Source organism: Salmo trutta, chromosome 12 (assembly GCF_901001165.1).
Source record: "Salmo trutta chromosome 12, fSalTru1.1, whole genome shotgun sequence".
In the NCBI taxonomy this organism is placed as follows: Eukaryota; Metazoa; Chordata; class Actinopteri; order Salmoniformes; family Salmonidae; genus Salmo; species Salmo trutta.
The window spans coordinates 83,408,255-83,420,978 of NC_042968.1; the positions used below are offsets into that span (position 1 = coordinate 83,408,255).

Genomic DNA, 12,724 nt, shown 5'->3' on the forward strand with positions numbered 1-12,724 from the left:
TGCACACAAAATGTACTTTTTCGCTACGTTTTCATGAACCTAATAAAAATCTAAAGTTCAATGTTCGACTTTGGTCTTGGCAGATGAGCTCTAGCCAACAGTTTGCCAATACAGTGCTGGCAGGCTGTGCGGGTAGGCTAATGTACAAGATGAGATGGTTATGGATATCCTAATTGAATATTGTATGTGCATGTATATTACTGTAAATATTGATCACATTCCCTGTCTATGATCCTATATTTTGATACATTTTTTTAACCTCCTGTTTCAGGAAGTGATGTCACTGAGTACTGCCCCTATATATAGGACCTTCCACGCCCACCTGGGACATGGATGCTTGATGAAGCTCTAAGATTCGAAACGCTGTAAATAAATATCACATGGGCGCATGAGAAGCAGTGTGCGGCGTTTTCCACGAGTTTGCCTACAACTCCTGCGGAAAGTACCTGGATGTGCGTATGTTCTTCAGTTTTTGTACATCATTATGGATAAGAGCACCATTTTATTTGTCAAAAGACAGACAAACATTGATCATGTCTCCAGAACAAGACCCTCAGAAATGTATTGGAAAGGAGCATCAAGTTCGTCACGGCATGTTCACCACCCTGGAAGTTAATACATTTATTAGCCCAATAAACTGCGTTGTTTCCCGATTCGTAGTGGGACGACCACACGCCCTATCATCGTGTGACTACAAGTTTACTAAAATATGATGTTTATTATATCAATATTAGCGCATAAAGGCCTTTCCACCGCCATCTCTCGCATAATGAATTGCATTGACACGAAGATCCCACCATCTCGAACAAACAAATTATATGTTGGCATTTATAAAATTGCACCAAATGTTTTTCTTCTATCTGGTATGGCCTAAAAACTGTTAACGTGGTTATTTGCTAGGTTTCCATCTAATTGACGACAGCTTTTCATGCGACTATTCTAAAACCTGCAGAAAAACAATATGCACATTTCCCCACAAATTTTCCATCAAATTGACTTGTTGCAGGTATTAAAGTCTGTACGTGATGACATTGTGCACATAAAATAACGCTTGCGGTTAAATGCCCATGTATCGAAGTTCACTGGGTTTCCATCCCATTTTCAACTCAACTGATGGGTTCGTCACTAAAAATGTAGAGGTTTTTTTTAGCCAATGTGCCCACTCTGGTCTTGGCACGTGCGCTCTTGCCAACTGCTCCGATACGGTGAGGGTAGGTTACATACAAGAGCGAGATTATTTTCATTTGTCAAACGACCGCCAAGCATCGATCATCATGTCACGAGAATAAAAAAATAAAAAATATATTTATTAAAGCAGTACCAACCTCACCGTGCACATTCACCACCCAGTGAAGTTCGTCATTTATTTAATCTGGAGCCTAATAAACTGCATGTTTTCCGGAGTAGTAGTGGGAGGACCACAAAATATAATCGCGTGACTCCAAATGTACTTCTATATGATGGTTTTTATATCAAAATGTACACAAATAACGCCTCTGCCACGCAACAGCACAGGTTCCGGACCTGCAAGTCCCTGGAGAACGTTATCGGGGACTCAATCATTTAAATCATCTGAAATGCAATAAATAGTCCCTGTAGTTGCATTATTTCTCCCAATACAGGCATCAGCATAACCAACATAATCATCACCATTATCAGAATCACCTTTGTCATACTTATTAGTTTGTTGTGATCAAAGAGATCCTATTAAATTACTATTCTAATTCCCAATTCTATGGATGTGATGATCACGACTATCAACGCTTACGTAATCAAACGTATTTAGTGGTAGGCCTACATGGAGCATTTTATTCTGTTAGTCTTGGTTTTCTTTTCTGCCGTGATCGTTATGGCTTTCTGAGTTCCATTTAGTTCTTATACTAATGAACTAATCAAGAGTACAGTCTAATTGGCTCAAAGCCTAACGACAGCCTACAAGATTTAGGGCAGAGTAGATTGATGGAGTTTTTTTATATCTGTTATAAGTAAATGCTTGCCTGCTGTTGACAGCCAGTTGCTTCTGGCACAAGGCCAACTGACAGTGCCTACTACTCTGTGAAGTTAAAAGAAACTCCCCTCAAACTATATTTTTATTTTTTTCATTAGTCCATTGATGATAGTCACAATGTGTTGCTTGTCAGCAGTCAAGTTTTCAAGATAATGGACTTTCAAGGAGCAAAGTGTTGTCTGTGATACATTTGACATTCTGTTAGCTGAGTAAAATTACAGTGCATTCGGAAACTATTCAGACCTCTTCACTTTTTCAATTTTGTTACCTTACAGCCTTATTCAAAAATTGATTAAATCGTCCCCCCCCCCCTCAATCTACACGCAATACTTCATAATGACAAAGCAAAAACAGGCTTAGTCATTTTTGCAACTGTATTAAATATAAAAACCGGAAATATCACATTTACATACAGTACCAGTCAAAGTTGACACATCTACTCATTCAAGGGTTTTTCTTTATTTTTACTATTTTCTACATTGTAGAATAATGGGGATGAAATCAAAACTATGAAATAACACATGGAATCATGTAAACCAAAACGTGTTAAACAAATCAAAATATATTTTATATTCTTCTAAGTAGCCACCCTTTGCCTTGATGACCGCTTTGCCCCCACTTGGCATTCTCTCAACCAGCTTCACCTGGAATGCTTTACCAACAGTCTTGAAGGAGTATCCACATATGCTAAGCACTTGTTGGCTGCTTTTCCTTCACTCTGCGGTCCAACTCATCCCAAACCATCTCAATTAGGTTGAGGTCGGGTGATTTAAGGCCAGATCATCTGATGCAGTACTCCATCACTCTCCTTGGTCAAATAGCCCTTACACAGCCTGGAGGTGTGTTGAGTCATTGTCCTGATGAAAAATAAATGATAGTCCCATCCCACTAAGCGCAAACCAGATGGAATGGCATATTGCTGCAGAATGCTGTGGTAGCCATAAATCCCCAACATTGTCACCAGCAAAGCACCCTCACACCTCATCCTCCATGTTTCAAGGTGGGAACAACACATGCGAAAATAATCCGTTCACCTACTCTGCGTCTCACAAAGAACCAAAAATCTCAAATTTGGACTCATCAGACCAAAGGACAGGTTTCCACTGGTCTAATGTCCATTGCTTGTGTTTCTTTGCCCAAATAAGTGTCTTCTTATTATTAGTGTCCTTTAGTAGTGGTTTCTTTGCAGCAATTCGTCCATAAAGGCCTGATTCACACAGTCTCATCTGAACAGTTGATGTTGATGTGTTTGTTACTTGAACCCTGAAGCATTTATTTGGGCTGCAATCTGTGGTGCAGTTAACTCTAATGAACTTATCCTCTTGCAGCAGAGGTAACTCTGGATCTTCCATTCCTGTGGTGGTCCTCATGAGAGCCAGTTTCATCATAGCGTTGATGGTTTTTATGACTGCACTTGAAGAAACTTTCAAAGTTCTTAATTCTCCACATTGACTGACCTTTGTCTTAAAGTAATGAGAGACTGTCATTCCTCTTTGCTTATTTGAGCTGTTCTTGCCATAATATGGATTTGGTCTTTTACCAAATAGGGCTATCTTCTGTATACCACCACTACTTGTCACATCTCAACTGATTGGCTGAAACGCATTAAGAAGGAAAGAAATTTCACAAATAAACTTTTAACAAGGCACACCTGTTAATTGAAATGCATTACAGGTGATGCTCATGAAGTTCGTTGAGAAAATGCCAAGAGTGTGCGAAGGGTGGCTACTTCGAAGAATCTCAAATTCAACCCGATTCAGGAAACTAGGCGTATGTCGCAGGTCATGACTTCACAGGAGCTCACAGTAAAATATATATTTTTCTTCAAAATGCGTTTTTTGGCAGAAATGCCTTCTTGAACATGTGAGCTTTCATGTGCCTTAATAACAAACTTGTATGCCATCTGTAAATACGAATACATTTGTTAAATTGCGAGCCTTGTTGGTTAAGCCACAGAAAGACAGCAACCTCCCCACTAGCCATGACTGGCTGAGATAATGAGTGGGCTGGACATGCAGAGAGATGAGTTCGGATTGGCCTGTCATATATAAGACTTTTGTCTATTTGAGCTCGTCAGTCTGTGTTTGTAATCCTGTTGAACATGTCTTTAAAAAAAATGTTTAGCTGCATAAGTGTTGCTCTCCACTTTTTGGAGGATTACATTTTGGAATCAGTGGCATTGGAGTTTGATAGCAAAATAGATGGGAAAACACCTGTTTCCGGATTACGTCTTCTAACTAAGGGCATTTGTGGCAGAAATCCATGACAGGGAGACAAGTCCATCATGCATGATGATGTATACGGGTAAAATATTATAGCTAGCTACATTTTCAGATATTACACATTTCTAATTTTACCAGAAAGTGGTTTCATTTCAAGCTAAAGTGTACTGTTAGCTAGCGTTAGCTGGCTGGCTCCCTAGCTAAAGTTAGGTGTCTGGCTCGTTAGCTAACGTGACGTGGATGTGTGTGATCTTACATGTTGTTTACCTAGATAGGTTAATTGTTTACCTAGGTATGTTATGTCAAGTGTGCGCTCTGAATGCAAGGATATGGGTGGGGCTAAAGCTTAAGAGGGTATGAACGATACTGAATGGGTGTAGACGAAGAGCTCTCTCAGTGAAACACTAATATGACATTTTCTCAAAACAGTTTACCAACTTTCAAAGCAGAATAACTTTGTCATTGTTCCTCAAATGCAGTGTATGATATACCATTTTGTAGCTCTACTTCTATCCAATGTAAAAAACACTTCATAAGACCACCAGATCCAGGTGGTGAGTCACAAATACAAAATATATTTTGATATAACACTTTTTTTGGTTACCACATGATTCCATATGTGTTATTTTGTAGTTTTGATGCCTTCACTATTATTCTACAATGTAAAAACTTGTAAAAATAAAGAAAACCCCTTGAAGTAGGTGTGTCTAAACTTTTGACTGGTACTGTAAGTATTCAGACCCTTTACTCAGTACTTTGTTGAAGCACCTTTGGCAGCGATTACAGCCTCGTCTTGGGGGCTACAAGCTTGGTACACCTGTATTTGGGGAGTTTCTCCCATTCTTCTCTGCAGATCCTCACAAACTCTATCAGGTTGGATGGGGAGTGTCGCTGCACAGCTATTTTCAGGTCTCTCCAGAGATGTTAGATCGGGTTCAAGTCTGGCGTCTAGCTGGGTGACTCAAGGACATTCAGAGACTTGTCCCGAATCAAGTCATGTGATGTCTTGGCTGTGTGCTTAGGGGTCATTGTCCTGTTGGTAGGTGAACCTTTGCCCCAGTCTGAGGTACTGAGTGCTCTGGAGAAGGTTTTCATCAAGGATCTCTCCTTACTTTGCTCCATTCATCTTTCCCTCGATGCTGACTAGTCTCCCAGTCCCTGCCGCTGAAAAACATTCCCACAGCATGATGCTGCTACCACCATGCTTCACAGTAGGGATGCTGCCAAGTTTCCTCCAGACATGACACTTGGCGTTCAGACCAAAGAGTTAAATCTTGGTTTCATCAGACCAGAGAATCTTGTTTCTCATGGTCAGAGTTCTTTGGGTGCCTTTTGGCAAACTCCAAGAGGGGTGTTGTGCCTTTTACTGAGGAGTGGCTTCTGTCTGGCCACTCTACCATATAGGCCTGATTGGTGTAGTGCTGCAAAGATGGTTGTCCTTCTGGAAGTTTCTCCCATCTCTACAGATGAACTCTATAGCTCTGCTAGAGTGACCATCGGGTTCTTGGTCACCTCCCTGACCAATGCCCTTCTCCCCCGATAGCTCAGTTTGACCGGGTGGCCAGCTCTAGGAAGACTCTTGGTGGTTCCAAACTTCTTCCATTTAAGAATGTTGGAGGCCATCGTGTTCTTGGGGATCTTCAATGCTGTAGATATTTTTTGTTAACCTGTGCCTTGACACAATCCTGTCTCGGAGCTCTACGGCCCATTCCTTTGACCTTATGGCTTGGTTTTTGCTCTGACATGCACTGTCAACTGTGGGACCTTATATAGACAGGTGTGTGCCTTTCCAAATCATGTCCAATCAACTGAATTTACCACAGGTGGACTCCAAGTTGTAGAAACATCTCAAGGATGATCAATGGAAACAGGATGCACCTGAGCTCAATTTTGAGTCTCATAGCAAAGTGTTTAAATACTTATGTAAATAAGGTATTTCTGTTTATTTTTTATACATTTGCAAACATTTATTAAAACCTGTTTTCACTTTGTCATTATGGGGTATTGTGTGTAGATTGCTGAGGAAAAATGCTTATTTAATAAATTTTAGAATAAGGCTGTAACATAACAAAATGCAGAACAAGTGAGGGGGTCTGAATACTTTCCAAATGCATTGTACGTAGTGGTTTAGGACATTGTAATGAAATATAGGCCTAATGCTTTTGTTGTGTGTTTGATTAAAATTCCCAATAGTTTTGATGTACATATTTTGTCTTGACGCTTTCACACTGCCTTTAGTGCTGGTAGAGTTGGGGATTATAAAAAAACTGTAATCAGTTACTTTACCAGTAAAAATATTGTAATCAGATTAGATACTTTTGAAAAACAAGATGATTGCTTATTGATTTACTTTTAAATGATTTGGCCGGTGCTCCTTTAAGATAGGCCTATGAGAAGTACGGTATTTGTGAAAGCAAAAGATTACCTAGGCTATCCACAATTGACATTTTTGTTATTATATTGCAACAAGATTAAAGTATCTTTTCAATGTTAAGTGTTTTATTTTGTAAGTGCAAGAGAAACATTATTCATAATTGACACAATGAGTTTTCTTGTTCCCTTCCGGTGTAGCTCTGGGGTGAATTTACACTAAACTTATTCTACAAAAACAGAAAAACAAAGTTCCGACTCAAGAGGGCCAAGCTTTCATAAACAGGAACCAAATGAATATTTAATCTCGCCATTGTCATTGCCAAGCCACAGTTATTTCTGTGTGAACAAGTCATTGCTGTGTGTATTATTGCTTGAATACAGCATTATCTGTGATCAATTTTACATTCTGTTAGCTGTGTAAAACTACAAAATGGTTTAGGACACTGTAATGAAATATATATAGGCCTAATGCTTTTTTTTATGTTTGATTAATATTCCCAATAGTTTTGATGTACTATGTTTTGTCCTGATGCTTTCACACTTCCTTTACTACTGGCAGGGTTGGGGATTATACAAAACTGTAATCAGTTACTTTACCAGCATAACTATTGTAATCAGATTACAGATACTTTTGAAAAACTAGATTACTACTTGGATTACTTTTAAATTCAGAAAGGATGTTTGCCTAAAAAATACATTATGACACTTTTCTGTTTTCTCAATAACATTCAATTCAGCATTGAAAATAGGTGCAAGTTTAAGTTTGTTCCACCTGAGTGAGTCTGACTATAAATCAGAGACCACTATGATGACACACCAAATGCCTTTGATGGACCCTTTTTGTCTTCTTCCTCATAAGGGGAAAGTAATCCAAAAATAACTTAAAGCAATCAGAATGCGTTACTGAGTTTGGGCAATCCAAAAGTTACGTTAATGATTACAATTTTAGACAGGTAATTAGTACCTGTAACGGATTACATTTAGAGAGTAACTTGGCCGCTGGTAGAACCAAACCACCACACTCACATTGTGACTGTGTGTGTGATCTGTTTGAGGCCTAATTCCCTGGTTATTTTCTTATCCTCCAAAGGTCACTAAAGCGCAGACAGAGAAAACAGCAGGACAGCTGGATATTGGAAAATACATCATTAATGAGGCAAAACCTCCTCAGCCTGAGTCTTTAGTAAGGGATCAGGAGCTGACAGCTTTGCCAGCTATGCAAATACTATTCCACTTAGTGCTACACTGATATACCCAGTGGGCTAGAGCAGTGGTTCCCAACCCTGGTCCTCCAGTACCTCAAACAGTACACATTTTCATTGTAGCTCTGGACAAACACCTTATTCAACTCATTGAGGGCTTGATCATTAGTTGACCAGTTGAATCAGGTGTGCTATGTGTTCTATCTGGTGTAATGTCTCAGAACACATAGACAATCTGTTGTAATGTCTCTGTCTATTTGCCCTTCCAGACAGGGACCAGTGTGAGTCCAACCCGTGCCAGAATGGGGTGAAGTGTAAAGATGCCATGAGTGTTTATATATTCTGGTGTCCACCGGAATTCAAAAACTGTGATGTAGGTGAGCAATGTGGCCTTTTTTATTTATTTTGTATACAGTAACAGACTTTTAATCCACTGGTCATTTGATTGGATTTGCAGATATTCCTGCTTTACCTAAAGATTTCATTGGATGTGTTTTCCTTATTGTATCCTGGAAGGATATTGACCTCATCCCGTCAGTAGAGGATGCCTGGTTATTTTTTTTAAATGCCTTCCTCACCATCTTAAATAAGCATGCCCCATTCAAGAAATTTAGAACCAGGAACAGATATAGCCCTTGGTTCTCTCCAGACCTGACTGCCCTTAACCAACACAAAAACATCCTGTGGCGTTCTGCATTAGCATCGAACAGCCCCCGTGATATGCAACTTTTCAGGGAAGTTAGAAACAAATATACACAGGCAGTTAGAAAAGCCAAGGCTAGCTTTTTCAAGCAGAAATTTGCTTCCTGCAACACAAACTCAAAAAAGTTCTGGGACACAGTAAAGTCCATGGAGAATAAGAACACCTCCTCCCAGCTGCCCACTGCACTGAGGATAGGAAACTCTGTCACCTCCGATAAATCCACTATAATTGAGAATTTCAATAAGCATTTTTCCATGCTTTCCACCTGGCTACCCCTACCGTGGTCAACTGCACCCCCCCCCTCCCCCCCCCCAGCTACTCGCCCAAGCCTTCCCCATTTCTCCTTCCCCCAAATCCAGTCAGCTGATGTTCTGAAAGAGCTGCAAAATCTGGACCCCTACAAATCAGCTGGGCTAGACAATCTGGACCCTTTCTAAAATTATCTGCCGAAATTGTTGCAACCCCTATTACTAGCCTGTTCAACCTCTCTTTCGTGTCGTCTGAGATCCCCAAAGATTGGAAAGGAGCTGCGGTCATCTGCCTCTTCAAAGGGGGGGACACTCTTGACCCAAACTGCTACAGACCTATATCTATCCTACCCTGTCTTTCTAAGGTCTTCAAAAGCCAAATCAACAAACAGATTACCGACCATTTCGAATCCCACCTCCCCTTCTCCGCTATGCAATCTGGTTTCAGAGCTGGTCATGGGTGCACCTCAGCCACGCTTAAGGTCCTAAACGATATCGTAACCTGCCATCAATAAGAAACAATACTGTGCTGCCGTATTTATTGACCTGGCCAAGGCTTTCGACTCTGTCAATCACCACATCCTCATCGGCAGACTCAATAGCCTTGGTTTCTCAAATGATTGCCTCGCCTGGTTCACCAACTACTTCTCTGATAGAGTTCAGTGTGTCAAATCGGAGGGCTTGTTGTCCGGGCCTCTGGTAGTCTCTGGGGGTGCCACAGGGTTCAATTCTTGGGCCAACTCTTTTCTCTGTATACATCAATAATGTCGCTCTTGCTGCTGGTGAGTCTCTGATCCACCTCTACGCAGACGACACCATTCTGTATACTTCTGGCCCTTCTTTGGACACTGTGTTAACAACCCTCCAGACGAGCTTCAATGCCATACAACTTTCCTTCCGTGGCCTCCAACTGCTCTTAAATACAAGTAAAACTAAATGCATGCTCTTCAACCAATCGCTGCCTGCACCGGCCCGCCCGTCCAGCATCACTACTCTGGACGGTTCTGACTTAGAATATGTGGACAACTACAAATACCTAGGTGTCTGGTTAGACTGTAAGCTCTCCTTTCAGACTCACATCATACATCTCCAATCCAAAGTTAAATCTAGAATTGGCTTCCTATTTCGCAACAAAGCATCCTTCACTCATGCTGCCAAACATACCCTCGTAAAACTGACCATTCTACCAATCCTCAACTTCGGCAATGTCATTTACAAAATAGCCTCCAATACCCTACTCAATAAACTGGATGCAGTCTATCACAGTGCCATCTGTTTTGTCACCAAAGCCCCATATACTACCCACCACTGCGACCTGTACGCTCTCGTTGGCTGGCCCTCGCTTCATACTCGTCGCCAAACCCACTGGCTCCAGGTCATCTACAAGACCCTGCTAGGTAAAGTCCCCCCTTATCTCAGCTCACTGGTCACCATAGCAGCCTGTAGCACGCGCTCCAGCAGGTATATCTCTCTGGTCACCCCCAAAGCCAATTCCTCCTTTGGCCATCTCTCCTTCCAGTTCTCTGCTGCCAATGACTAGAACGAACTACAAAAATCTCTGAAACTGGAAACACTTATCTCCCTCACTAGCTTTAAGCACCAGGTGTTAGAGCAGCTCACAGATCACTGCACCTGTACATAGCCATCTATAATTTAGCCCAAACAACTACCTCTTCCCCTACTGTATTTATTTATTTATTTTGCTCCTTTGCACCCCATTATTTCTACTTTGCACTTTCTTCCACTACAAATCTACCATTCCAGTGTTTTACTTGCTATATTGTATTTACTTTGCCACCATGGCCTTTTTTGCCTTTACCTCCCTTATCTCACCTCATTTGCTCACATTGTATATCGACTTATTTTTCTACTGTATTATTGACTGGATGTTTGTTTTACTCCATGTGTAACTCTGTGTTGTTGTATGTGTCGAACTGCTTTGCTTTATCTTGGCCAGGTCGCAATTGTAAATGTAAACTTGTAAACTTGCCTACCTGGTTAAATAAAGGTGAAATAAATAAATTAATACAATTGTACCTTACATGTTAACCCCCCCCCCTTTGTTCATAGTCAACTAGTCTCCTAATCCCCTATGTTTTCATGGCTTCTCCCTACTCAGAGATGGTTAAGCAGTGTGACATCTACAACGGTGGCTGTGTGGTGAAGGCCCAGCATGCAGTGTGTGACTGTGCAGCAGGGTATGAACTGGCTCTGGAAAAGTCCACCTGTGAACCAGAAGGTGCTGATTAATCATACATATAATCAGTGCACTAAATTCCAGATTATATTTATTAAGAACCTCTATCTTTTATTTTCAACCTGCATAATGGTTTCACACCACAGGAGGTTGGTGGCACCTAAATTGAGGGAGGACGGGCTCGTGGTAATGGCTGGAGTGGAATTGGAGGATGGTATCAAATACATCCATGGTTTCAATGTGTTTGATGCCATTCCCATTCACTCCATTCCAGACATTATTATGAGCCATCCTCCCCTCAGCAGCCTCCACTGATTCACATACTCTGATTCTCATTCCAAATTGGTTATCAACATAAGAATGATTTTCGATTCACATTTCAGTTATAACACAAAGATATCTAACCATCCCTTCTGTATCTTTTGCCTGTGTGTCTGCCAGGACTATTTCCCTGTGGTCATCTTAGCCACGTTATATGCTCAATCCTGTCCTCCAGGAGAATCATCACAGCCGTAAATGTTGATCAAACTCAGCACTCCTACAATGACGCCCTCAACATCACTGTGGCTTCTCTTGCGGTCAGTGCTACCGCAACCCCCCCACCGCAGCAGCACCAGCAGCACCAGCAGCAGCACCACCAGCAGCACCAGCAGCACCAGCCACTTTTCCTCAGTGCTCGGGGACCTGCCCTCCTGGGCCTTCTTCCCAACAATGCCCACCATCCAGGAAGAGTCGTCCAGCGGACGGCAGGTAGGACAGTCAAGTGCGTGTGTGTTTGACTTTGTGTGTGTTGAGTGAGTGTAATTAAGCCCCTCCAGTCGATGTGTTACGACTGCTGTTGTCTGTGCTAACCTCTGGGACTCTGTCAGGTGTCTCTGATGAGCAAGCTGACCGGGCAGAACTTCTGACCGATCCCTCCTCAGTGAGCTGTGGGTCATTACTGCTGCCGACTGCCTGAACCAGGGCAAGATTGGATCCTTCATCAGAGTGGGTGAGTTAAACCAGGTAGGAGTGACACTGACTATTTTGTCTTTGTGCTTGACTCATTAAAATCATGTTTATCTGATCAAAATACAAATAAAAACGCCACACACTGCTGTTCATGCTGCCAGGTAATTTTATTGACTCAATGTTTTGACCACAGGAGGTTGGTGGCACCTTAATTTGGGAGGACTGGATCGTGGTAATGACTGGAATCCGTGAAATGGTATGAAATACTTTAAACACATGGTTTCCAGGTGTTTGATAAAAAACATGACTGGCGCACATCCAGAATAGTAGTTAGTGTGGAGGTGCTGACTAACAGCGAATAAACTATAAACTATCAAAATATAGAAAGGCTTACTGGATATCCTGTCTAAAAACATTGACCCCTAGTGGTCTGAATATTGACTTGGATCTCAGGCCCTTCTTATGAACACATTTTCCTTTTAGAACAAGACTTATAAATGTAAAAATAATTTTTACAGCTTATTAGCGTACACCTAATATGTTCCCCTGTTGATGATGATCATTATATATTAAGGTTGAACCAAAAGATTACATGTAACAAAAATGAAATACGAAATATGTCAAATTGAATGAAACAATAATGTATGTTGATGCTAATATGATGTACAATATTCCATTATGTTTCTATATGATAACAATATCGTAATATATTTAATATGCCATATACTATTTTTGAACAGTTTCAGTAATTAATTTGAATTAACTTAATCATTATGACACACCCCTCACTACTATCATTGGTTACACTAATTGCACTGTG

General features: G+C 41.1%; 1 protein-coding gene across 1 annotated transcript; it reads left to right on the forward strand.

Annotated features, from left to right (window-relative positions):
• Positions 1-263: 263 nt before the first annotated feature.
• LOC115202778 (coagulation factor IX-like) lies at positions 264-12,137 on the forward strand. Its single transcript, XM_029766812.1, has 6 exons — positions 264-452; positions 8,075-8,182; positions 10,876-10,995; positions 11,395-11,703; positions 11,823-11,944; positions 12,098-12,137. Exons 1-5 carry the CDS (start codon positions 389-391, stop codon positions 11,909-11,911), a joined length of 690 nt encoding a protein of 229 aa, XP_029622672.1. The 5' UTR covers positions 264-388; the 3' UTR covers positions 11,912-11,944; positions 12,098-12,137.
• Positions 12,138-12,724: the final 587 nt, after the last annotated feature.

What these genes read in the sequence shown, in the direction of transcription:
- LOC115202778 (XM_029766812.1), top strand. Translation starts at nt 389, where the DNA reads ATGAGAAGCAGTGTGCGGCGTTTTCCACGAGTTTGCCTACAACTCCTG. An exon ending in CCTGCGGAAAGTACCTGGAT is followed by an intron (nt 453 to 8,074) that starts GTGCGTATGTTC and finishes TTGCCCTTCCAG; the next exon opens with ACAGGGACCAGTGTGAGTCC. An exon ending in AGTCGTCCAGCGGACGGCAG is followed by an intron (nt 11,704 to 11,822) that starts GTAGGACAGTCA and finishes GGACTCTGTCAG; the next exon opens with GTGTCTCTGATGAGCAAGCT.